The 27,347-nt window shown below is 45.0% G+C and overlaps 1 protein-coding gene across 1 annotated transcript; it reads right to left on the reverse strand.

Moving 5' to 3' along the window:
• Window positions 1-995: 995 nt before the first annotated feature.
• Window positions 996-25,974, reverse strand: LAP3 (leucine aminopeptidase 3). The gene is made up of 13 exons (XM_036853644.1): window positions 25,784-25,974; window positions 23,304-23,419; window positions 21,937-21,991; window positions 21,367-21,472; window positions 19,767-19,926; window positions 18,294-18,458; window positions 15,464-15,622; window positions 10,676-10,800; window positions 9,377-9,465; window positions 8,393-8,495; window positions 3,964-4,043; window positions 2,035-2,144; window positions 996-1,575 (listed from the first exon to the last, which is right to left on the reverse strand). The coding sequence occupies exons 1-13, from the start codon at window positions 25,883-25,885 to the stop codon at window positions 1,386-1,388; spliced, it is 1,560 nt and encodes a 519-aa protein (XP_036709539.1). The 5' UTR covers window positions 25,886-25,974; the 3' UTR covers window positions 996-1,385.
• Window positions 25,975-27,347: the final 1,373 nt, after the last annotated feature.

Raw genomic sequence — 27,347 nt, forward strand, 5'->3', positions numbered from 1 at the left:
GAAGAAATCTAAATGTTTTTAGTTTCCTTTCACAAGCCGGTAATTCCACCTCTCCGTTTCCATCTTTCCTGCTGAAGTAGCTTCTGGATATAGATACCCAGAGGAACCTGTGTTTACACACTATTCCTGCCTGATTTTAATTCTGATTTAATTTAAATTCATGTTATTTATTAGCATGGATATGCATGTCCATTGTCATTCCCTCTCTAAAAGCCAGTTTAGACACATAATATCTTTACATGTCAAGTTTTTAAAATATTAAATGTTAAAAATAACTCCAATTAAAAAAAACTGTCAAACGTTGTCAAAGTCTTAAAAAAAAAATAGATCCTATTTGTGGGTAATTTGATTCACCCAATACAAATGTAGCAGAAATTTAACCCCAGGGCTTCCCTGGTGGCGCAGTGGTTAAGAATCTGCCTGCCAATGCAGGGGACACGGGTTTGAGCCCTGGTCCGGGAAGACCCCACATGCTGTGGAGCAACTAAGCCCGTGCGCCACAACTACTGAACCTGCGCTCTAGGGCCCGTGTGCCACAGCTACTGAGCCCACGTGTCATAACTACTGAAGCTCGCACGCCTAGAGCCAGTGCTCTGCAACAAGAGAAGCCTCCGCACTGAGAAGCCCCTGCTCACCGCAACTAAAGAAAGCCCACGTGCAGCAACAAAGACCCAACACAGCCAAAAATAAAATAAATAAATTTATTAAAAAAAAAAAAAAGAAAGCTCTACTGCTTTCTGCTCTCCCACTTATTAGCTTGGTGACATCGTTGGCATGTTACTAACCCTCTCTTGGTGCCTCATTTTCCTCACCTGTAACGTGGGGTTAATAGTACCGCCTCACAAACTCATAAGCTCATCACTGAGTGCCCCAAAGTGATTATGAACATTGAAATCCAACTTACTTAGTTCATATAACACAGCCAGAAGAGACAAGTTATATTATAGCATCACTGGGTTTAGAATAATATATAAGTAAATCAGAGCCACACCAGGGAGCACAAGAAGTTGGATTTATTGTTTCTGACAACTGCATAGCAACTTTTAGTTTGTTCGTATTCCCAGCATCACAAATCTGAAATACAATTTTGCTCCTCAATTACAAACATATACTCTGAAAAGTGATTAGGTAGCTTTTAAAAAATCATCATTATTCATTTAAGAGAGAGTATCTTAAAAATCTTTGCCAAGCAAGATATTAGCTTTACCTTTATAAATCTCTGCATAAAATGAAAAACAAATCAAGGCATACAAATTTCATTTTGTTCTATGTTTTTAAATACCATCCTTTGTTTCCCTTAAAAGATTTTAAGCTATTCATTCAAAAGTATTCTGAAGCTCTACTGCCTGTTTAAGACAGAATGAAGGCATTTTAGAGCATCTGAACTAAGCACTGTCTTGACTGAACCGAAGCAGGAACTCAATCAGGGTCCTTGTGGGCCTCCCAGCCATGCCTTTGCGCAGATAAGGAACCTCATCTTTGTTGGTCATCACACCTGCTATGTCTAAATGCGCCCACTTAGGATGAGTCACGAATTCTTTCAGAAACGCTGCAGCCGTACATGCTCCTGCAGATCTGAAGAGGAAGACAACAATCAACATTTAACCCCATGTAAATGTGCACTGAACGTTCTATTAAGATCCTCCATTCTTGCTAAGTGGCTTCTATGACCAGAGAGAAAAGTCAAGCTAATGAGACCTCTTAAGATGTTAACCCAGAAATCACTTTCAAGATTTTCAGACATAGCTTTAAGCATAAAGGATAAATTCTTTTTCCTATGGTAATGATAATTTTGTGCATCTCATTCCCTTACCATTTGCTTAAAATGACCTTTAGATTTGAAAACATGCAAAATTTTGAGAACCAGTTGGGAAATACCTTGAAAATAAAAGACAGAAATGAGTGCTTACAAGCACTACATCAAAAGAAAATTGGACAGCTAAACCTTTTGTGAAAGGGGATTAAACTGAAAATGGTCATTCTGGCAACCAATGATGACTGTAAAAATGTACTTTTATAGCTTACTTTACATACCTATATTTTCCAATGTTATTAACATCAGCAAGTTGGCAATCTACAACCTGTCTTGTGTAATGTTCAAAGAGAGGCATCCTCCAGACACGGTCTCCCGTTTCAATGCTGGCCTAGAGAACAAATAGGTATGCTAGTTGGCAGAGTAGATGAAGCAGGTTCTGACCTGTTACTCTAAAACACGATGCAATACAACAGATTCCAGAATTATTTCAGTTAGTTAAAAGGTTTACTTAAGAATTATAAAAGGAGCCAGGAATGTTGTAAAACAGTCCCACAAATTTGTAGGGCGTTTGCTAAAATCATCAAACTAATATTATGGGTCTCAGTTTAAATGAATAAGCTGGTAACCTGTAGCACAGACAGGCTTTGCTGGTTTGATTAGGCCAGATCTCCTAAGATAAGGTGACCTCATTAATTCATGTAATCATTTACACATTCATTCATCCATCCATCCATCATCTACTGAACTGCTGAGCACCAAGAGGTGTTGGGGATATAAAGATACTTTATAACTGAGCCATCAAAGGGCCCACAGGCTAGTAGGAGAAATGGATAAAGGTTGTCTTAATACACTGTGGTCAAAGGTAAGAGCCAAAAGTGAAAAGTCAGGGAGCAGCAATGTAAGCTGTTGTTTTGAGACTTGAGTAGTTATCAGATGAACCCACCAAGGGTTGAAAGTAACTGCCTCCAGGAAAAGAGGCTGTAGGCTGTATAGACTGCTGACTGTTATTTCAATGTTTACATACATATAACTTTAATTTTTTAAAGAAAATTAAATTAAAAAAAAAATCAAAACCAACAACGACATTGTGGACGATAGCGAGGGACACTGGACACTGGGTGCCTGGCACAGAAGAGAGGCCCCACAGCCTACCTGAAAGGAGACAAGGGGGCTGAGCTTCTCCCCGAGGCTGGGGACGGTAGAAGGGGGCTTCACAAATGGTGAGATGACAAGAGGTGAAAGGGAAGCAGTTTAGGGTGGAAGGGCAGTTTAGGACCTTAAACCACATCAAGAATGTATTCAGGGACATTTTGTATTTGTTTCTGCTGGCACATAGTAAGCTCCTATTAATTACTTGTTGAAAGAATGAGGTGCCAGATGGAGCTGTTTCATAGCTAAGCGGGATGCACAGGGTCTGGGCTTCAGGAGAGACGGGAGCTCAGCAGAGAGGTGCCAGCTGCAGCCAGGGGAATAGACGGGCCTTCCGGTGAGGACCATGCAGAGTAAGAACATGTGGCCCGGGACTGAAGGCAACCAAAGGGGCAGACAAAGGAAAAAGCTGGCCAAGGAGGCTGAAACAGAAGTCAGCAAGGAAGGAAACCAGAAGAAAAGATTATCGCGGAAGCCAAGAGCAGGGTGTCACCAAGACGCCAGAGGTACACACTGCCTCTGGACAAGCTAAAGGAGGCTAACAGCGGTGTCGCTGGGGAAAGCTGATGGCGGTGAGAGCGGGGGGCGGGTGGTGGTGACGGGAAACTGCTGTTTGGAGGAGGCTGCTGTGAAAGGGCTGGGAGGAGGCACAGGGCACAGCTGCAGAAGTCATCCTTCTCACCACCCGCGAAGGGACAAGGGACGCGGGTGAGCCCTATCGACATGCTCCCCGACTTGACTCATGACCCGTATTCCTTAAAAGGCCATTCCTTCTTCTACAAAGCCGTCCTTGTAACCTTTTCTACGTCAGGGATATTTTCAAGTTATTTTCACTTCATTCTGAAGCTACTGGAGGACAGGAGGAATATGGTATCATACCCATAATTCTGGAACATTTGGGAACATTTATAGAAAACCACACTGAATCGAGTTTATTGAATTTTCATTTCAAAGGCAAATCTACAACATAAAAATCACTTTAATTAAGAAATATAGCATTCTAAGGCTAGAGTAATTAAATCATCTCCATATTCTAGGTCTGTATGTGTTATTCTTACCTCAAATAGTTTGTTCCACAGCCAGGAAGAATTGGTAAAGACCCCGGTGGCACCAGACCCCAAAGCTATGTCCATGGCACCTGCAAGACACAGCCCTTCAGGTCAGCGTTCGCTCTCTTCCGGCGAGACAGGTTTCTCTGCCGCTGTGCAGACCAAAACTTTAGCCTTTAACCCTATTTTAATGTCTCCCTCATTTTAGAAAATAGATGATGTTGGGAAATCCTTGCTGTATATATAGCTAGAATTCACCTTCAATTATTAAGGAAAATGAAAAAAAAAGCAAACATCAAATATCACCAATAATCTCATCCCAGGGATAACCACTACATATTTTTAATATTTCTTTCCAGATTTCTTCTAAACTTAAAAAAAAAACACAATTAAGACCATACTGTACATGTCCAATACGTGTTCTTCCTCTTATGCTTTAAACGTTTATTCTTTTATAAACAAATTCGTTAAAAGTATCCTTAATGACTTTAAAAGTCCACTGGGTAGAGGTACAGGCATACCTCGTTTTATTACACTTTGCTTTACTGCATTTTGCAGATATTGCATTTTTCACAGATTGAAGGTTTGTGGCAACCCTGTGTCAAGTAAGCCTATCAGAGCCGTTTTTCCAACAGCATTTGGTCACTTCGTGTCTCTGTCTCACATTTTGGTAATTCTTGCAATGTTTGATACTTTTTCATTATTTGTTATGGTGATCTGTGATCAGTGTTCTTTGATGTTTCTACTGTGACTCGCAGAAAGCTTAAATGATGGTTAATTAGCATTTTTCAGCAATAAAGTATTTTTAAATTAAGGTATGTACATTGTGTTTTTAGACATAATGCTACTGCACACATAACAGACTACAGTGTAGTGTAAACGTAACGGTGACCCATATGTAAAAACCTGTGATTCCACATGACATTTGGGCAACTCTGTTTGGGTCCTTGTCCCGTGGGGTTTTGTTACTCTACCTCCCAATTACATATCAAACCGATTCACTTCCCTTCACCATGACCGCTACCACCATCATCTACCACTGGACTATGGTAATACTTTAAAAAAACAAACAAAAAAACCTTATTGTCAAAAACTTCAAATATACACAAAGCAAAGAGAATAATGTAATGGACATACAAGTAAGCATCCATTAACCACCAAAAACAATTATCAAGTCACGGGCAAACTTGTTTCACCTATACTCTCAGACCTGACACATTATTCTGAAGCTAAACGCAGACACTCATCCTTAACACACACACTTACACATCCGCCGGAGTCAACCACCGAACGCCGTTCACCAGCCCACCTGGACTGTGGCGTCTCCTCGGCCCTTCTCCCTTGCACTCAGCACGCTGCCGGCCAGGGACCCTTTCACAGGGCAAATGTGATCTCACAGTCTCCGCTCTTAGCTTCCTGCTGCACTTGGCTCCAGACTAAATCCCGCAACACGCCAAGGCCAGCAGGGGACTGGTGCCTATCAGCACACGGGTCCCCAAAGCCCTCACACAGCCACGCTCTGCTCCTCTCGGTCCCATTCACCGCTGCCCACACACACCCACCTCGAGAGGGGCCTTCGCTCTCCCCTCCTCCCCCCGCTAACGCCTCCTCCTTCAGATCCCAGCTCAAGCAGCACTTCTCAGACAAGATGTCTGACATCTCAGGCCTGTCAAATCCCCAGATGCACAGGCTCTCACGGACTCCTTTTAACCCGGCTCCTCTAAGCTGGTCAGTGTGAGGATCTGCTGATTGCCGCGCCCCATGGGACACAGGCCTCACCTCTGTCCTGACCCACCTCTGTATCCCCAGCCATCTGCAGGAATTAAACACAGGCCGACTGTGTCAACAATCATTCGTGGCATCCCCTATATCCCAGATACTATGATGGTTGCTGGTTACTCACTGCCTATGGTCTGTCTATATGATTGTGGGGATACACACTCATTAATGCTTTACTTTTCAAGTTAGTGGCTTTTTCCATACTTATTCACTTGTCCTCAAAACACTCCTATCAGCCCTGTAAGAGTCTTGCATCAGTGTTTGAATTTCTCAAAGAGAAGATGAGCACTGACTGCAAACAAGAATGTGATGTGATATCCTCTCTTAAAGGAAGAGAAAATGGGAGACATGAATATTTAATGTGATCCAACAGGGATCATGGCTCTAGAGATGATTTCATTACATACTTCAGAAAATCATCTATTTTCTACATAATTACAGAACCAGTACCACCACCAATTTCAGAATTACCATTATCGGGGGCATACCTTCCATTTTCTTTTACAAGGCACTTTTGAAGCTGTATATTGAGGTGCTAACTCATCAGTGTTACCAGAATTTCTCAGAGTATGGAAGCAACATCAGAGCTCCAAGGAAGGTGCTGATGTCACCACTCTCGTTCCATCCTAAATCACAGGCATTAAGAAAATGAGAGGTACCATGACTGAATGGCACCCCCTGAGCAGCCGCTGCTCCTACAGTCTGCTACAGGCCTACCCTTTAAAGGTCAGTAGCATCAGTCCGGTGTCTACCAGGCACAACAACCTGTATCACCTTATTTAATTTTCACAGGCACCCCTCCTGCCAATGACGTGCTATTATACCCCTTTTACAGACGAGACAACTGAGACACTGTCAAAAGTCACGTGCTATTAAGAGGCAGGACAGGGGACTTCCCTGGTGTCGCAGTGGTTAAGAATCCGCCTGCCAATGCAGAGGACACGGGTTTGAGCCCTGGTCCAGGAAGACCCCACATGCCGCAGAGCAACTAAGCCCGTGCGCCACAGCTACTGAGCCTGCGCCCTAGAGCCCGTGAGCCACAACTACTGAGCCCACGTGCCACAACTTCTGAAGCCCGCGTGCCTAGAGCCCGTGCTCCGCAACAAGAGAAGCCACCACAATGAGAAGCCTGTGCGCTGCAATGAAGAGTAGCCCCTGCTCGCCGCAACTAGAGAAAGCCTGTGCGCAGCAACGAAGACCCAACACAGCCAAAAATAAATAAATAAATTAAAAAAAAAAAAGAGGCAGGACAAATTATTTTCTCCTTCTAAAGACTATGTTCCTCCTCCTGCTATGAACTTGGGGTTGGAAACTGTTTCTCAACCTCCCCCTTTGAATCCCAGCTCCTGGAACTCAAGAAGGGGCTCAGTAAGTTATTTGGGGAACTAAAATGAACCATCAACAGCCTTCAGCAAGGACAACGGCTGGGGTGATTTGAAGGCTCACCCGTCAGGTTGCCCTTAGTTACCTGGAACCATCTTTCCCACCTTCTCACACCCTCAGCCTTGGGAAAAAAATAGGGGGTGGAGGGCTGTGATTCCTCATTTACAGAAAGGGTGTACTATCACCCACCTCAGCACTGCCCCTCAAACACCAGCCCCAGAACCTCTGTTGTTCAGCTTAAAATGTTTGCTGAACTGAAAAGGGAGACAAAAGACCATAAAAATACTATAATGCCAGCTTGCAAAAAGGATTCTTAGCATATAAATCTGTGGACTATTGTTAGAAACACATAAAAAAGAAACATGAACTGATTTCTCTTAAAGTAAAGGCTCACGTGACCAGGGGAAGAATTAAAACCAAAGGATAAAAAATGATCTGAATTTTAATCTTAAAAAAGGTGGAGACAGAATGAATCCCTAAAAAGAGAACTGTTGGATAGAAGATTATGAACACTGGGTTTCTGCAATAAGGCAACGCCCACTGTCGTCCCTTTAGGCATTTACTCCTACTCCATAGAGCTGGTGGTGCTGCCTGCCACGTGCGGGCGCTGCATTAAAGAGGCTTTCCAGAAACTCCCTCCAGTCTTCACAACTCTGCGAGACAAACAGACTTGTCCCCAGGTACTGACGCTCGGGGGTGTCAGGGAATCAGCCCCAGGCTGGCGGACTAGTAAGTAGCACAGCTGGGAGCCACCCCTGGGCTGGCCTTAAAGCCAACAAGCTTCACACAACACAGTACACGGCCCCGCCTCCGCTACATGAGGATCTTGCCACCTCCATCCCCAGTGTTTTTATTTCTGTACAACCTCCAGTACAAAAGTTCAGAAGACACTCAGGGGGCATTAGATGCATTATGACTAACAAAAATAACTACTGATTTTGGGATCTATCACTAATCTTTTCAGACCTGTATCAAACAGCAATTGTAACAGAAAACATCGCTTGGTATCATTTATAGACGTCGTCGCTGTGGATGGGCTGACCTGACCCACTTGTTGTTTCTTTATTTAAAGGTACAGCCTGGGATGTTTCAAAACAACAAGGCTAATATTCGAAGCAGTTTACAACTGCAGAACGATTCCTTTGGTGAAAGATCTTTGAATGCAAATGGAGCGAGCCAGATTTCAGCAAAATAGTGCCCTGAGTACAATGTGTGCACTCGATGCCAACAAATGAGACTTTCTTCAAACAAAAGCAGGAAAAGCACGTTGTCTGACCTGTCAGGGTGGCGGCATTGATGATGACCTTTGGGTTAAAAGTGTGCGCGTAGCAGAGCGCATCGGCCAGGATGAGTCTCCCCTCAGCATCAGTGTTATCCACCTGCACAGAGGAAGGTCAAAAGAAAAAGAAAAGGGTAAGATGATACAAATAATGACTATAAAATTGTGACACTCACAGCTATGTTCAATTTAAAAGAAAACGCTGGTGTGATGTTTGTCATCGAGTATCAAAAACATACTACCATTAGAACAGGAATAGTATATTTACTCTGAAGAGCAAATGTAATTTAATAATCCCCATGCCAGAGCTGATAACCAAATGCTGATGACTTTGGAGGCTGAAATAAAAGAGAAGTGTCTGGTTCACTTTACCATTAAAGTGGTAAGGGAAAAACTATCAAGATTTCTGAAAACAAAAAGGCTAAAGAGTTTAAGAAAGATACACCAAAGCAGCAGCCTGGATCTCCAGACCGGAGAACTCTTGCAACTTCAGCAACTTCATATATATTATATCCTTTTCTTTTAAATAGAGGCTCAGTCGTTATGGGCAGTGTGTGTGTACATGCATACACGTGCCCAGCGGACGACCTGCTGCCACATCCCCAGATGCAGCAATGATGCAGGATGCGTTTTCCACTCGAATGAGTTGCTAAATGGAAAATGTTATCACGTCAAAGGTGTATCCAGAAAACAGCCTGCACTTTTACTGCTTTGCCCTGTTCTGCAGGGTTGGCTGCAAATTCATGGTAATTTGTGTGTACAGCATTCAGGAAGTAGGAGGAATAGTAAGGTAGGAAAAACAATCTTAAAGTTCCCATGAAGAAATACTTTTGACGGCATGAAAAGCTACTCATAATAAAGGCACTGCCCTTCCCTACGTAGAGCCAGTGCTCTGCACCCGTTCAAGGTGTGTTTATGTGGCTATGCTGGGAGTCCTTCAGAAAGAGCAGAACTCGGAGGCTGTGTCTTCCACCTACAAACCTGTATGGTCTTCCCGTTCTTGGCTCTAACAACATCCCCAGGCTTGTTGGCCTTCCCGCTGGGCATATTTTCACAAAGAGGGGCCAAACCTGTCAAAAAAAGAATATATGAAGGAATATGGAGTGTGCTAGGTCCAAATACGCCACCCATGGGACCTAGGTCATCAGCGGGCCCTCAACAGATGCCAGTCACAGACACCACTTCGACCAAGTGACGGAGTTTAGCATCACCAGTGACCCAGGTGACATTACGTGCACCAGCAACAGGAAATACACGTCATTCTCTCCAAAGAAGTCTAACCTGATTCTATTGTGAAGAAATAACCAAATAAATCCGAACTGTAGAACATCGCAAGATGACCTTGAACCTTTAAAAACTGCCAGTGTCATGAAAGAAAACAAAGGGGGGCAGGAATAGGTTCTAGATTAAAGAAAACTAAAGAGCCATGGTGACCACACGCAAGGGGTGATCCTTGAGTGGCTCCAAGATTTCAAAAACAAATAGAAGTCAATAAATGCGTGTGTGTGTAGACACACATATAAGACAAACGTTTTTTTGACAACTGGGCAGTTTGAATTTGGTTACTGTATCAATCCCTGGAAATGATAATGGTATTGTCATTACACAGAATATCCTCGTTCTTAGGAGACACAAGCAGAAGTATTCAGGGGTGACGTGTCATGATGTCTGAGACTCACTTTCAAATAGTTCAGCAAAAATGGACGAGGAGAGGGAGGGGGCACGTCAGACAGACCTGGACTGCAGTCCTACTTTCCCGTGCAGTGGAGGTGACACCGGGCAAGTCATTCGACCTCAGTCCCCGCTCCCAGCTCCCCGTCTGACACATGGCAAGCCCCCAGCATTGTGTCTGGCATCCTGCACTACAAAAATCGCCTGCGTACTGAGCACTTTTTCTGTCCCAGGCATTTTCTGCATGTCGGGGCACTTAATCAGCCACAACCCTATGAGGTAATCGCTACCCTGACTACTGACTGAGCATTTTCCATTGGAGTAAACCGCAAACTTGACATTATGTGTCCCTGACTGCTAACCACTTTTTTGCAGAAGTAAAACAAATCAATTCTAGTTACAGCCCACAACGCAGAATACATTTAACTCTGACAGTTCAGACAAGATAACACCCATCTCAGCTAAACAAACATCTTCCACTTGATGAAAACCTGTTTAAAAACCATTTCTTGATCTTTTCAGATTAGAGAAAACCATGTTTGTTGTCTCCGTTCTACCATTTGACAGGATTCCAGAAGCTCTCCAAGACACCCTCCCTCTCCCGCGCACCTACGATGTTGATGGGCAGGTCGAGCTTGGCAGCAGACACGATGGCTGAACAGATAGTGGCGGCTCCTCCCATGTCAGCCCTCATGAGGTCCATGTTTGCAGCCGCCTTGATGGAGATGCCACCACTGGGGGGAAAAGGACAATGTACCATGTTAATAGCAAAGAAGGGGGCCAGAACCGTTTCCCTAAAAAGAACGTGTAAGCTGAGGGTAAACTACCACATACAAACACCAAGAAATTTCCAAATTGGGAATCAATGATTTCAGCATTTAAAAAGATAATATTGTGGTTTTTATAAAAGACACAAAATAATTCCAGAAATACAGGCGGGTATGTTAGCTCATTTTATTTCTGTATGAATGAAATTTAAGCAGTGCCACTGGAAACATTACTACATCATGCAGTCAACACTGCTCAAACCCCATCTGAACTCCTGACACCCATGTAGATTTGTCTTTTCAGCAAATTTTATGAATTGATCAACTTATTGAAACTGAAGGTCACAAGCTGTTGGGGAAAGCTGACAAGCTCACAGAAGACCAGGAGGACCCCTTTCAACTCCTAGGAAGACAGGAGAGAACTCGTTCTGACACCCCCAAGGTGTGCTAGATCCTGCAGACGGCAAAATACAACCCAGGCACAAGGAAGATGCTAGCCCGAAGCCTCAAGACAGTGCCCAAACACAAGAGCTGAGAAAGGTTTCAATTACCAAGAAACCCAAGCCACTGCCCCAGACTTCTTGAACTAACTAGTGACTTTTCTGCTTCTGGTTTATAAGAATCCAGAGCCACTGGCTCTGCAGGCTGGGCAATGAGCCAGGGGTTTCTACTCTGAGTTCTAACTGGATTCTGCTACTGACTTGCCTTGGTGAGAGACTCAACTCCTTGCTCTGACATCTGCTCACCTTAGAAATCAGATCCTAATTCTCATTCACCTCCAAAGCACTTGATATTTAAATCTTTTTTTTTTTCATTTATTTATTTATTTATTTTTGGCTGCACTGGGTCTTTGTTGCTGTGCACGGGCTTTCTCTAGTTGCGGTGAGCGGGGGCTACTCTTCGTTGTGGTGTGCGGGCTTCTCATTGCGGTGGCTTCTCTTGTTGCGGAGTACGGGCTCTAGGAGTGTGGGTTTCAGTAGTTGTGGCACGTGGGCTCAGTAGTTGTGGCTCGCGGGCTCTAGAGCACAGGCTCAGTAGCTGTGACGCACGGGCTCAGTTGCTCCGTGGCATGTGGGATCTTCCCGGACCAGGGCTTGCACCCATGTCCCCTGCATTGGCAGGTGGATTCTTAACCACTGCGCCACCAGGGAAGCACTGCACTTGATATTTAGATGGTTGTCACTTACACCTAGAATTAAAGATTATCCACTGGCTCAGAATAAGAAAAGAAGTACACTCCTGGTCCAAGAAGTCCAGACATAACCCCATGGGGGCAAGGAGAGCAAGCTGGTGCATGAGGTTGTCCTTTTATCTACTTCTAGGCCACTTCTGCTCAGGGGGTTCCACTCTGTGTATAGGACTATCGTTCTAAATAACCACCAGTCAAAGGTCAGCAGTTATCTCTGCTCACCTTTTAGATTCCCCTCCAATCCATCCATTTCTTTTCTCCTGTGTCCATCCAAGTTGAGGCTACCACCATCAGTCATTCAGATGTTTGCCTGGCTCCTATATATATTCAGGTGTCCCTATAGCAGTTTTACCCCTTCACTTCATTACCCACACAGCTACCAAACTTTTACAAATAGATGAAAAAAACAAAACAAGACAAACAAAAGAACCTCAATGCTTTTTATAAGCATATACAAAAATTCAAAATGGATCATAGCCTTAGAAGCTAAAACCATAGACTTATCAAAGAAAACACAGACTTGGCATAGGCAATAATTTCTTAAACAGGGCAAAAAAAGTACGAACTATAAAATTAAAAACTGATAATTATACCTCATTAAAATTAAAAACTGCTCTTCGAAAGGCACCACTTCAAAAAATGAAAAGGCAAGCCTCACAGTGGAAAAAAAAATTTTTTTCAACACATTTGTCTGAAAAAAAGGACTTGTATCTAGAATATATTTTTAAAAAACTTATAACTCAGTAAGACAAACACTCCTATAATAAAGGGCAAAAGATCTGAACAGACACGTCACGAAAGAAGATGTACCAATGGCTAATAAGCACATAAAAAATGCTAAACATCATTAGTCAGAGAAATGCAAAGTAAACCTCAAAGAAATACCGCTACACACTCCCTGAGTGGCTAGAACTAGAAAGACGGACACCATAAAGCGCTGGGGAGGATGGAGAACAACTAGAACCTTGTACACTGGTGGTGGGAATGCAAAATGGTATAAGAACCTTGGAAAACTTTGGTAGTTTCTTATAAAGTTAAACATGCAGTTATTACACAACTCAACTCTCCTTTCCTAGGTATTTAACTAAGAGAAAGATAAACATATATGCACACAAAGGCTTCTAGATGATACCGGCTTTATTACTAATAACTCAAAACTGGAACAACCCAAATTTCCCTCAGCAATGACTGGATAAACAAATTTTGGTATGTCCATACAACGGAATATGACTCAGTGATATAAAGGAACAGATTACTGATATGACCACAACATGGTTAAATCTCAAAGATAATATGCTGGGAAAGAGGCCAGGCATAAAAAATTCCACGTTAAGTGAATTTCTGGAAGAGGCAAAACTAATCTACAATAACAGAAAGATGACTGGCTGTCTGAGGTGGGGTAGGGGAGAGGATGACTGCAAAAGAGCATCCCCCAAAATTCCCCAAGGGAGCTTTTGGGGTGTCAGGGAAATGTTCTGTTTTCATGGCAGAGGTGTTTTGCTGCATGGGCGCACACGGTTGGTAAGCTCACTGAACTGAACATGTAATGGGTGGACTTCACTGTATGTGTAACTCTCACGTCATTCTTTCCCTCTGCTAGACACCCTTCAGTTACTTCCAACTGTTCAAAGTCCAACATCTAACCGGCCCAGAACAACCCAGCTTCTGCCTATCTCTCCGGCTGTGCCTCGTCCCTTCCCCCAGTCACGTTCTGTCACGGCCACTCTGGCATTCTTTCAGTACCAGGAATTTCCCCTCTTCCTTCCTACCCACAGCCTTCACCCGGCTCTTTCCCTGCCCTACCCCCCGCAGAACTAACTCCCTTATCCTTCACATCTTAAGCTAAAACTGTCACTCCTTCTAGAAAGCCTTCTCTAAACCGAGAAGACTAGGTCAGGCCTCCTTGCTTAATATTCCCATAGCAAAAAAGTCAAGTACAGGTTTAAATGAACAATAAACTTCACCCTTAGCATAAATGTTTCAATTAAGACATTAGCCCATGATAGTATAAAACCATCACAATCAGCAAGACGTTTAAAAACAACTTTCATTCTCTAATTTTTATCTGCTGTAGTGTTCTATTTATTTTTATTTTATTTTTTTATTTTTTTGGTTGCATCACGCGGCATACGGAATCTTGGTTCCCCAACCGGGCGTCGAACCCAGGCCCCAGCAGTGAAAGTGCCGAGTCCTAACCACTGGACCACCAGGGAATTCCCTGCTATAGTGTTTTATAATACACACTTTAATACAACAGTATATGAATGTGACATAAATAAATATGCGTATTTTGAGTGGTATGAGCTCGAATCTTTTACTGATGGGCTACATAACGAAGATCGTTTGGAGACCAATGCTTTAAAGGAGAGAACGTGAACCATTGGATGGAAAACACAGGAGGCATTACAATCTGCTAGTACAAGGAAGACCAGCCTGGAGGCCAGATCTGCCCAGGACAGAGGCATCACAGTGCCTAGAAACACTCCTGTAAGGGTGGGATTCATTCACGTTTCAGATGGAGTTCCTGAATGGGTGTAAAAACATACTAGGGGACATCAAGACTTTATGGAATCTCTAGCAGCATTTTCCAAAGCAGTTTCTATGGACCATGATTTCCTAAGATAAACGTTCCCTTCAAAAGGAAATTAAGATGTCAACTATATTTATATTTCAATGAAAAAAAAAAGGAAATTTAGAAAATGCTGTATTTTGTACCCCCAAGAAGTCCTGTAGTTCAAACAAAATAAAAAACAATTTGTTTTATCTAACCTAGTTTTTTGATCAAGTAATCCTTTTCAAGTCTCACATTTAATTAGCAACCCAGAAACTAGTATTCAGTAGCAAATGCTTTCCATGGGAAATACTGACTCAGATCATCTTTTCCAACTCAGCTTCTCCCTGGTTGAAATAACCAGAGAGAGCTTCCAATTCTAAGGAACACTTATGGTTTAAGGAGATTAATGAAAGCTAGACTGGTCAGCAAAAAAAGTAATCTCAAGTAAGCAAAGGGAAGACAGCATGATCTACTTGGAAAGCTGCCTCACCATTATCTACTTGGAAATCCTTAATATCCATACAGGAGAATCAAAGTGTATGATGGAAATATTTTAAGACATTTTAAACACACAGCTGAGTTTGACTTCCGATTCTATTAGTTATGGGGCTTTGAACAAATTATTTAACCTGAGTCATGGTTTCCTTACCTGAAGAATGTTTGCAACGCCTAGCTCCTAGGCGTAAGATCAGGGCTAATATATGTAAAATGCCTAGTAGAGCCTCTGACACACAGTAGGCGTTGTATACGTGGCAGCCTAATATATTTAAAGTTACACATAAGATCTGACCAAACACCATGCTTCTGAACCAAATTACACACCAAATAATACAACGGCATACAAAGCATTCACCAAAATACAAACCATGGATGCAGTAAAGAAGTACCTGTCAAAGGTAATCCCCTTCCCAACAAACACCAAGGGAGGTTCACTTGCATTGGGGCTGCCTTTGTAGTGAATTTCCAGGAAGATTGGAGGCTCTTCGGACCCTTTGGCCACACTGAGGAATGATCCCATTTCCTGTTCCTCAATCCAAGGCTTGGGTCTATAGGGCAGAAAAGGGAAAAAGTAAATACATGTTGCTATCTCCATTTCAATAACTTAGAATAACCCATCCGTGTGTAAAAAAGTATAACATACAAGCTCTTAATATAGACACGTTAATGCTTCAATTATCACCTCCTATCTGCTTTCTGTATATTCTTGGGTGAGTCACTTGATTCTGAGTCTGTTTCCTCATCTATAAAATGAGATCAATGACACCTCCATCAAAAAATTAGCTATAGAATTACTAAGAGAATTCATGTATGGTAGGCAATACAATGTCAGATAATAGTGCATAGTCAATAAACAATTATTACTTGATTTTTTTTCCCAACCCACTCACATATTTCTAAAGTTTTAATTTAAAGATGAAATTAGCAAGGCTCTGAGACCATAAAGGGTACTTAAAGATAGCTGAGGAGTCCACTGATTTATTTTTGGCACTTCTGAAAAAGACAAAGCAACAACCAAACAACCAATCAACAAACAAAGAACCAACAAAACTACACTCCATTGATTAGACTAAACTACCTATTTCTTTGCTTTTACAGAATTGCTGGAATTCAATCTTTTTAATGTTGTCACACTATTTCTCACAGTTTGAGATGTCTGATTGAAGTGGGAAAACTAGTTATTACTTAATAAGCACGAGATCAATGGGGGTAATTTAATGGGAATAGTCCTTAGTGCCAACCAGAAGACAGATGCCACATCGCTATTCCTCCTAGGCTGGAGGCCCAAAAGGGCTTTGTATTGCTTTCTGGCCACAGTAACTAGGCCAGGGGAGAAATCCTACCCTCCTACAGACAGACCAGAAACGACCTTATTCAAGGAACGCTCCTCCCGCACCTGCCTAGCCACTTGTTGAAACTATTAATCTAGGATGTCATTGTAGAGAGAGGGCCACCCAACTTCAGAGGGAAAAGACTATAAAAATGGAAGGTATGACAATTAAAAAAAAAACACTTCAAAAGAAGCGAGGCCGTATAATGTGGGCATTTTTATTCACAAACCCAGTACTTGATGTTTTATTAAAGTCCTGCCCTTCTGGAAGTACAGTCTGTGTTTCTTTGATTTACACCCACCTACGCTAGAGCGCGTGTGATGCAGCTGCCTCAGTTTAAGGGTTACGTTCCGCCCGCCTGACCTGCCTCATCTCTGGCCGACTTCCCTTTGCTCCACCGCAAGCCATGCAGCTTCCCAAGGCCACTGCATCGGTGCTCCTGCCCCGCTCTCCTGTCTGTTCACGTCTAAGCCACCTCCCTGACTCTGCTTAGGCACCGCTTTTGCTGGCAAGCCGTTTCGACTCTTCCACAATCCTCCCTGGCTCTCTGCTCCTGTAGCGTCCCCTGCACAGCCATTTCCCTGCCTATTCCTTCCTGCAAGGTCCTCAGCTGTCTAAGCACAAGAACCATCGCCACCCACCTTTGTATGCTAAGTTCCCAGGCACACAGGAGGTGCCCTTACTGATAATGTGAGGCCACACAGCCACAATCTGCTGACACAACATAGCTCTGGTGTCTCCTTAAACAAAACAGCGAATAGTCTTTACCAAGACACCTTTGTAGAGACTAAACATTGCTACAGAATATATAGCAACCATTCCAGAAATTTTATCAAGCTCCAACACTACATTTTCTATAGATTATACATTTTCTTCACTCTATGTAGACCACAGGGGTTTTCCTGAAAAATGCGAACTCTACTCACAAGTAAATAGTGAAGAATCCTTTTAAATGGAAGTGCCCTTGAGAAGCAACTTTGATAGTAAAGGATTCTTTAGGTAAAGCAAGTATCTGTGGATTTACTTTAATCATAAGTCCCCAAATACTCAGACTTGGTTTGCTTAAAGGGTGACGGGGAGCCTGGAGGGGCGGCCTTTTACATCTAACAGCCTGGCTGCTGACCATGGACCTCAGGACGGCCTGGGAACGCCAGTTCTGGTATTTGATCTAGCTAACGGAATCTACCAGGTAGAGATTCTCGTTCCATGCCAAGGAGGGCGTGCTCTGTTCTTCACTTATGTCAAAAAGAGAAAAGACAGAAAGGATTCACCAAAACAAAATACAATGTGCACACTCCTCAAAAAGGGGAAGAGTTATCATTCAATCCAATAATTCAACTCCTAGGCACATGCCCAAGAGATCGGAAAACATACGTCCACATAAAACCTTATACACAAATGCTCACAACAGCATTATTCAGGGTCCAAAAGGTATAAACAACCCATATGTCTATGAACTGATGGCCAGGGGGAGAGGAAAATGAGGAGTGATTGTTAATGGGTACAAGGTTCCTTTTACGGGGTAATGAAAATGTTCTAAAATTAGCTGTGGTGGTGGTAGCACAACTCTGTGAATATACTAGAAATTACTGAATTGCATACTTTACATGAGTGAATTGTACATTACATGAATTATATTTCAATAAAGCTGCTACAAAACACACACACATGTGCAGTGTGCAGTCACAACCCTCTCAAAGGCAAGGTAAGATATGATGGGAGAAACCTCAAACTGAGCCCTTACGCCCACTTGTATGTGGCTGCTGGTGGGTGACCTCACCTCTCTAGTCTCAAGTTAAGTCTCCGAATAGTGAGAGAGCTGGTTTTTAGGATCTCTGAGGCTCCGTCGGGCTCTAGCATAGGAGTCTATGACATAATCCTGAATTACCTGATGTGGACGTCTGTTTTACTACTAGCACTTTTGAGATTCTTCTCGATAATTTCCGCAAATCTGGTTGGCGTCATCTCATTGGCAGGCGTCTCCATCAAGTGGCGCGCCAGGTTCTGCCCAGAAGCAAAGAGGACTCCCCTTTGCCAGGCCTCCTGATCCCCACTGGCAAAAGCAAGCACAAGGTCATCATCAGACAGCCTCTCCAGAACACTGACCTCTCCACAGCCCAGCTAGGAGGGCTCCTGCCAAAGATGACAAGTAAAACGTGATGGACACAGGGACCCGGATTTATGCTTTGTGACCTGATCCAGGGGGGCAGCTGTTATGGTTTATAAAGTGCTGGAAAACATGACCCCCACTGAGCTGAGCTAGAGGAAACCTAGAATCCTCACCTCACCTGTCGGCCTGAGGGACCTCTGGAGCCCTCAATCTACCCCCCAAATCTTGACGGCAGAGGCTTCCACAGAAAGGCCTGTTTTACACTCCTCCAGAGTGTGACTACAGAGCAAGCTTCCCTTGCTCAGTCCTGCCGGGGAACTGAAGGCCTCCCGCCTTCCCCCTGCCTGGGTCGGGACCCTGAACTCCAACCCACCGGAGGGCAGGGCCGGCTTCAGAAGACAAAGGACGTGGGTGAGCTCTCCACGACCCTGGCTCTTCTTGTGCACGACAGGAATTAACAAAGCGCATGGAGAGGCAGAACAACACTCATCACTTACGGGGTTCACCGTGTGCCACACCCCTGATGGGTTTTGTCTTGCGACCATAAAAGCCCCATGAAATCCGAGCCCCAACTCTACTCAACCAATGAGGAAAATGAGGCACAGAGAGACTTCAGTCACTTCACTGAGGTCACCCAGCCAGGAAGTGGGAGCCAGATTCAAAGCCCGGCTGACTGGTCGCAGGGCCCTCATTCTTACCCACTACACCACAGCTGCCAACCACCGGGAGGACCCCCGCTGTCCTCCCAGCACCGTCTCCTGAGGGTCTCACACTGTCTGCTCCTGAACACAGAATAGGGCTGGAGTGTAGCTGGTGCTCAATAAATCTGCTCAAAGATGAGTCTCCCCACTAGACCAGGAGGGCAAGGGCCGGATCCCTGCATCTGCGTATCTCTGGCATTTAGTACAGGGCCCGCAGGCGCTGGGTAGATGGAAATGATCTGCATCAAAACCTGCTGGGACCCGTCTGTCATCTTGTTCCCTCCCTCCTCAGGGAGCCAACCAGGTATGGTTTCCTAGGAACCAGCAAGCACGGAGGGGTCTAGAGAGTCAGGGGGGAAACACGCACAGGACGAAAGCCAGGAGCAGAATGGAGGCACAGTCACCAAACTCCTAAAACGGCTAAGGCCATGGGAGAGCCACAGACAAGCTGCATGGCAGTGCCCAATGCTGAAAGGCAGGCAGCTCATGTCCAAAAGGCCCTGCCATCAGCACACAGGGAATGGGCCTGGTCCTGGTTTTGTTCCATCACCTTCCATGGAGCTTCACTGACACGGCCACCTTCTTTTTCTGCTTCAGGTCATCATACTCATAAAGCCCAAGCACCGCTCCTTCCGCAGCCGCCTGGGCGTCTCCGCAGGGGTCCACCTCCACAGACGGGATCTCCAGGTCCTGAACCTGTCTGCACCCCGCTTCACAGGGACAGAGGAACCAGAAAACCAGAGTCAGTGAGGGACACCTCTGAGGGCAGAAGGCAGAGGCCTGGGGTGGGGTCCTGAGACAACATCAGGATTGGGGTTCAAATCCTGGCCCTGACACTTGACTTTTCTGAGCCTCCACTTCCCCTTCTGTACAGTAAGGACGAGCACACACCTCACAGAGGGTGGGAGGACAGACTGATGGACAAAATGACTAGTCTAGCACCTCACAAAGCGGGCCCCCAAGGAGTGGCTGCTATTACTAGTATCACTTCTGAAACACTAGGGTTTCCTGATGAAGCGTCCCAATCACCAGGAGCTTGCCAGATTAAAAATGACATAGGAGTGATAACACTGAAATTACACCCAAGGAACTGAGCAAAGTCCATTATTAACACAGCGTTTATTAAGATCAGGTCAGCAAAATCTCCCAAATAAAAGTTATGAAATAATCTCCGAACATGAACTTTGAAAGTACATTTAACAAGCACATATGATACACACGGGGTCAAAGATCAATCAAGCTAATTATCACCACCTCAGCAATGTTTTTCAAAGCATCTTTAACCACAGTCTCCGCGGTGAAGGCCTTGCCCTGCCGCTCAGCTCTGAAGAGACCCAATGGCACCTACCTCAACTTTTGAACTGTCCACGTGACAAACTGGGATAGGCATGCACCTTTGGTGACTAGTGATAAACAAGCATCCTGCCCTTGGCATCCATTTTCTCTGATTTGTAAATATGATGACTCCACATGATTTAAAATTTGGGCAACGGACTTCCCTGTACGCACAGTGGTGAAGAATCTGCCTGCCAATGCAGGGGACACGGGTTCGAGCCCTGGTCCAGGAAGATCCCACATGCCACAGAGCAACTAAGCCCGTGCGCCACAACTACTGAGCCTGCGCTCTAGAGCCCGCGAGCCACAACTACTGAGCCCGAGCGCCACAACTACTGAAGCCACCGCAGTGAGGAGGCTGCGCACTGCAATGAAGAGTAGCCCCCGCTCGCTGCAACTAGAGAAAGCCTGTGTGCAGCAACGAAGACCCAACACAGCCAAAAATAAATTAAAAATAAATAAAAATAATAAAATAAAATAAAATTTGGGCAACACAAGGGCTGCATTACAAAAAAGGAAAAAAATCACCTACCAGGACTTTCTGGCAAAACAGAGCTCTAAGGCTGATACTGCAAGAGGGAACAAGTGGTCCTGAAACCCCCAGACACAAGCTAAAGAAATATAAAAATAAAATTCCACAAGCTAACATTCTGTATCTAAAGTAAAGCCAAGCATGTTAGGTAAGGGAAACTGAATATCTGTTGAGAGTTATTTGTGTGAACGTGAGGGGATGGTGATGGAAAGAGGGGAGACATAATCTGACCGAGTGATCCTTAGGAAGCTTTACCAACATTAAAGTTCAAAAGTTAAAGAACCTGCTGCAGCGGCCCTGATGTTCTCCTTGCCTCCGTGCCAGTTTTCCTGTTCGTCGACTCCGGCCGTTCTTTTGCCGAGGCCAACCACCACCACGCTGGAGAAGTCCTGTTCCAAAAGATACACGAAATCAGCTGCTTCACGTCTTTAAAGCATCCACTTCCAGCACGAAATAGCACAGGAGCTTGCACACAACCCCCTAAAGCGCTGCATGGGACAAAACCCTCCACGAAGTTTGCTTGCTTTATTTTTGTAAGCCCTGTTATCTTGGTTAAATTTTATAACTGTGTGTTGCAAAGGGAGGGCGAGGATAATCCTGCAAATAACTCTGCTATGTAAGACAGGGCCACTGAACCAGGAAAGCCTGCAGACTGAGGAATACAAGAGATGCAGTACTTTTTGACAACAACTCGCCTCTTTACAATGTTAACTAATACTTGCGGCTTAATCCTGGGATAAAACGAACACATAATCCGATACAAAATTTTCTGCCCGACTGGTCAGTCACAGTACTTGGCACATATAGGTGCTAACTCAGGGTTTGCCACATAAACCTTATTTTCACCTCATACCTCATGCAGACCATAAAAGGTTCGGGTTTTGCCTGCCTTCAGGGGTGGTCCAGATCTGCAACAAGAAGAAACAGTTGTTTTAAAAATTATAGTTTGCTCTGCTCCATTGAGAAGTGACATAAACAAACCTTTAGCATTATTACCGTATGCTCTGATGCTTCTGCAAATTTGCTACACTTATGTTTTTATCAAATACAGAATTCTCTCAGGCCAGATTTCTCAGATGCAGTACTTCTAATTCTATCTCAAAAACTTCCAGATTAGATTTAATGCCAACTACAGAAAGCGATGCCGTGGATGGGTAATGTAGGGGAGAGCTGAGCACTGGATGGAGGCTGACCTCGATCTTAAACCTCATAAAAGACGCAAGACACCAACCTAAGTGGCTGACTTGACTGCAGTGTGTTCAACCTGGAGGTTTTTTGTGATTTATCTACAGATGGGATACCGGGCAATTTAAAAACAAAGCAGGTGGCAACGCACAATTACAGCCTGAGGACTGGATGCCCTGGTACCTCGCAGTCAGGAAGGCCAGGCTGTTCTGTACTCGTACAGGTTAGCTTTGGGGTTAATGAATTAATCAAGGCAGTTGAGAGAGCTGCCTACTGGTGAAGGACTGGTAAATTGACAGGCGATGCAAATTCTGTCATTCAATAATTAGACAATTACTCTAACTATTAGACTACACCTATCAGATGCTAATAGGCTATCTGTAATCCAAATAATATACAGTTGCAGTGGCCTATGCTGTCACCTCTGTTTCTGTTAAACGTGGCCCGCAGCTCAGAAGGACTTGGAAACCCCAATGTTTTCCTACCTTCCCCAGAACCTGGCTAATCAAGAGTGGTTAGAATCTCAGGCCCCACCCAGGTTTACTGGACTGGAATGTGCATTCTAACTACACCCCCAGGCGATTCGCGTGTCATTTAAGATCTGAGAAGCCCTTGAAACTCAAGGCTTGTAGCCTCCTCAGGCTATTCTGAACCAGCCCAGGCTGTTCCCCCCAAGTGAAGGGGAGATACACAGGTAGAGAGATGAAAGGTGGGAAGGGGGTGGGGAGAAACAAACTGGAGCCAGGAGGGTGGGCTGAGGAAATAGGGTACTTTCCAGATCCTACTGGGTCAGCCTCTCACATAAGTTTGTGATTTGGCTGAAGCAGCCTGACTTCCCAGAACTGTGGGCCCACCCAATACTGAACCTGAAGTACCAATGTGCATGCCACAGACACATACTTTCACTTCCACTGAGAAGATCCCAGCCAGTGCACTTCCGTGCATGTTCATCCACTAATAATAAAGCACAGAAAAGATATTCTCTTTCACTTTCAGGGCATTTTTAAAAACTGGAACCCACAGATGAATACTTACATGTTCAAGACTTCTCTCAGCTTTCCAGACACCAATTTATTAAAATTCTCTCCTGCGCTTGTAAACTGGGGCACATCATCTTCTTTTTCTTTGCTATAGATTCCTAAAACAAGGCCCTGAAAACAAGAGAAAAGGTGAATATAATTAGAGTAGATCCCTGAGAGGGACTCAAGGGTTCCCAAATTCCAGAAAGAGCTAATCATTTCAACAAAACCGTGTCCCCCTCAAGGACAGAAGAACAAGGCCAAAACAGCAGCAGGTGCTGGGCAGTCAGCTATACTCACATCCTGCCTAAATGTTTCAAACTCCTGCCGATGCAAGAGCGCAATTACTACCTGTCCTGGTCTTGATGGTCCCTCCCAAGAGCTTTCACAACATAGAGGGCTTCCTTCACTTTCAAATAAAGAAGAGCAGAAAGGTGCTTTAAGAAAACAATTCCATTTGTAACAAAGTCAGATCTGGAAGGGGTTCAGAACACGCCACCCCAAAATATGCCACTCTGGCATATTGATTACTTTGAGGTGCAGGCAGCTGAGAAAAAGCAGATGCAGGAAGGGCTCTCTGACGGCCCACCACCCCGCCCTTCCTATCTAAAAGCTGGTCATAAAATTTCCCATGAGAAAGCTTCTCTCCCTGTACCAGGAAGAGAATACTCTAATCATCATAGACTGGGAGTCAACACCAAACAAACCTACTAAAATAACCCTTATCCCCCCTTCGTTTCCCCCATATATTTCCCAGTCCCTGTCTCTCAACTTACTGCCCCCAGGCTCCTTTGCCTTATCACATCCCCACAATTCCCCCGTCTCTGTTTAAAAAGGTATATAAGCTTTCGGGTCTATAGGCTTCTTCGGGTCTTCATTTCCCTTTTGAAGATTCCCATGTACACATAAAAATATGAAATAAAACTTGTATGCCTTTCTCCTGTTAATCTGTTTTATGTCCATTTCATTCTTAGGTGCAGCCCTAGAATCTTGGAGAGTAGAAGTAAGTTTTTCCTCCCCTACAAGTTTCAAATGCAAATCTGCAATACTCTGGGATGTCATCCTAATAAAGTCAATGGCTGCACTTGCCAATACTAACAAGTACTCTGGCCAACTCATAGGCTGGAAGAAAGGAAAACGATGCACCTTCACCGGGAGGGTCGGGCCAGAGCATTCTGTCCAGCACTTAGTGGCTTATCCTTTCATCTCCTTAAGCTCCAGGCCCCAAACAACTGAAATAAGGAAGTAAACCTAGGAATCACTATTTGCCTTTGCACAGCAATTTATGACTTTAAAAATGTGTTCTGACTTAGGGCACCTCTGTGAGGTGGAAAGAACAAGTAGTCTTCTTCGCATCTGATGGATAAGGAAACTGAAACCTGGTTTCACATACTAGCCCGTGTGCAACAGAACTGGTCAAGAATCCGGATGCCTTCTCTCAGGTCCTCTGTCCTTTCTACAGAATCACACTGGTACTTAGACCAAATCATGTCCTGTCCTTTCCATCAAAGAAAATAGGCTTCCTCGGGGCTGGTAACCTTCCCAGGTTCAAACTTACCTAGATTGCCCACTGTCTGGGATTCCAGGGAACCAAGTAGGGAACTGATCAGACAGAAAACGGATGTTACCTGAGTAGGATCTATTTCCATAGTGTTGAACAGACTAGGGGACAAGCTTCTGGTCCCTCGGCCATCTGTGATTCAGGGAGAGGCCTGAGCTCAAGCCCCACCTAGAATACCCCTAGCCAGGCACAGTCCTTCTGGTCCTCAAGCGTGACTCCCACACATGTGCTCCTCCCGCCAAGCCGTTCCCCTTTTCCAGATCCCCCACGACCGAATAGTGACCCTCTTCACAAGGTTTTGGAGCTCAGTTAGATGGAGGAGGCGCTTCTTCTGCAGGACACTTCTAATCTCACGAACAGATGGGTCTCCCTGCAAAGCCCTTTTCCCTAGAGAGACATTTTTCTCCAGAAACGTTTCTAGTCAGTTTACTCCCTGAGAGCCTGTGTTTTTCTGGCCTTTAATTTCAGCGGGGGAGGGAGGTCTTGGTGTGGAACCCGGGGCCAGTGATTGGCCGACTCTGGGATCCTAGAGGGCATTTCACCTCACCAAACTTGGGCATCCTCCTAGCTAAGGTGGGAACAATCCTGGCGCCCAAAATAATGAAATAAGGGCACGACACAGAGTGGGAGCTCAGGAAACGGGAGCTACGGCTATCATTCCCTCGCGCGCAGAGTTCGGGTCCTAGCACTTTCAAGCAAGAGAAGAAAGAGCGCATCCTCGGCACTAGCCGGCTGGAGAATACTGGGGGGTCTGCAGCCCCGCGCAGCCCGCTGCCAACGCCGAGCTCCGCAAAGACAAGAAACGTTTCTTTCTAGCCAACGTCTGTAACTCGGCTCAGAAGCCCGGAACAACGCGGCCTTGACCTGCCCCAAAGTCCCCGTGGCCCGCGGGCAGGACTCTGGCGGCGGCCCCGGAGCGAGCCGCGGCCTCTCACCTTCGTCATGTCTGCGGCGGCTGGACCGGGTCCCCAGAAATGCTTCACGCTCAGATGTCGGACGGCGAGTCTCGCGGCAGCCGGAAGAGGCAGCAAGAACATCTTTTCGGCTCGGCCCCCCCCGCACCGCCCTCCACCGAGCACGTGGCGCAAGGAGGGCGAGTGCGCGCCTGGGAGCCCAGCTTTCCGGGGCGGGGAAAAGGGGGGGAACGTGGGCAGAGGGCGCGCGCCTAGGGGGCGTGGCGGGAGGGCGTCGGGGGGCGTGGCGGGAGGGCGTCGGGGGGCGGGGCTGTCGGGTGAGGGCCGGCGCGGGCGCGGACGAGCATGCGTGCGTCCAAGGGGCGGGGCGGACCGACTGGACGGTCCTGGGATAGATGCGAGACTGTGGCAGGCGCTCAGGGCGTGCACGTGCGGACTGAGACGAAGAGGCGGGGCTCTTGGAGGAACACTCTAGAGAGGGGCGGAGTCGCTGTTATGCTGTACCACGAGGGGCGGGGATGGAGGCGTGGCACCGGGGAGAAAGAGGGTAGAAGCAGCTTTATAGCAGAGCTCTAACTGGGTAGCGAAGACCCCTCTGCTGAGTAATTTTTATTACTTTCCTTTTCTTGAACTTTTTTTGAACTTCCATCTGGTCCAAGGGTTCAACATGGTAAGGCAGTTAGCCCAAATACTGTTTTTTGAAAAGAGAAGCTTTGCGAATAGCGCTCAATGTTTTAATATATATATTTTAAAGGGGTCTTACATTTTTTTATTGTAAAAAGATACACGGTTGAATGGAACTTGGAGAACACGATGAAGTACAAAGAGGGATACGAAAGCCGTCCTTAATGTTACACCAGTGTCTGAATCCAATTTTAGCTGGATCTTTGATTTTAGCTAGGGGCGCGGGGTAGGCGGGGTCCCCCAACTGAAGTGAGTCAAGTCCTGGTCTCAGTCGCGGGAAGGAGAGAATGTCTATTTCACTGAGCAAGGGCTGGACGCAGTAGAGATTTGACTGTCCATTCCTGAAGGTTGGGTAAGTTGGGGGTGGTAGGTCCTCTTTGACTTCCTTTAGATAGTTGAAGAGGAATTGCATCATAAACTCAACAAAATTCACCTATGTTCATTTAAGAGAAATTTTGTATTCACGTTATAGCTGTTTTCTCGTTCCAACGAACTCATGCTGCAGTTTCCATAACCAGAAATTCGCTAAAACGTGTCCCCCAACCTTCTGTGTGAGTGGAGAGGAGGAGGGCTGTGTGAGCTTCAGAGGTGACAGTGCTGCAGAGCTATAGGTTACATTTGTGACTATCTCCTTTTAGCAAATTCTGTTCCCTGCATTTTATTTATTTGCTGCTCCTGCCAGGGAGAATTTGCTTCCTGACATAGCCTCATTTACTTTTCTCTTTGCTTCAAGGACCACACCATTTACATTTTCACATGCCTAATGGAATAAGGGAGAAATAAATGTCAAAGCCCCCAAATAACTTTTGTCCTTACTGAACAATATTTTTGACTACTTTGGGATGCAAGATTTAGCCATCCATCAAACCCTGAGTTTACAAAGTGTTTAGTATGTTTTTCT

This window comes from Balaenoptera musculus, chromosome 5 (genome assembly GCF_009873245.2).
Source record: "Balaenoptera musculus isolate JJ_BM4_2016_0621 chromosome 5, mBalMus1.pri.v3, whole genome shotgun sequence".
Classification (NCBI taxonomy): domain Eukaryota; kingdom Metazoa; phylum Chordata; class Mammalia; order Artiodactyla; family Balaenopteridae; genus Balaenoptera; species Balaenoptera musculus.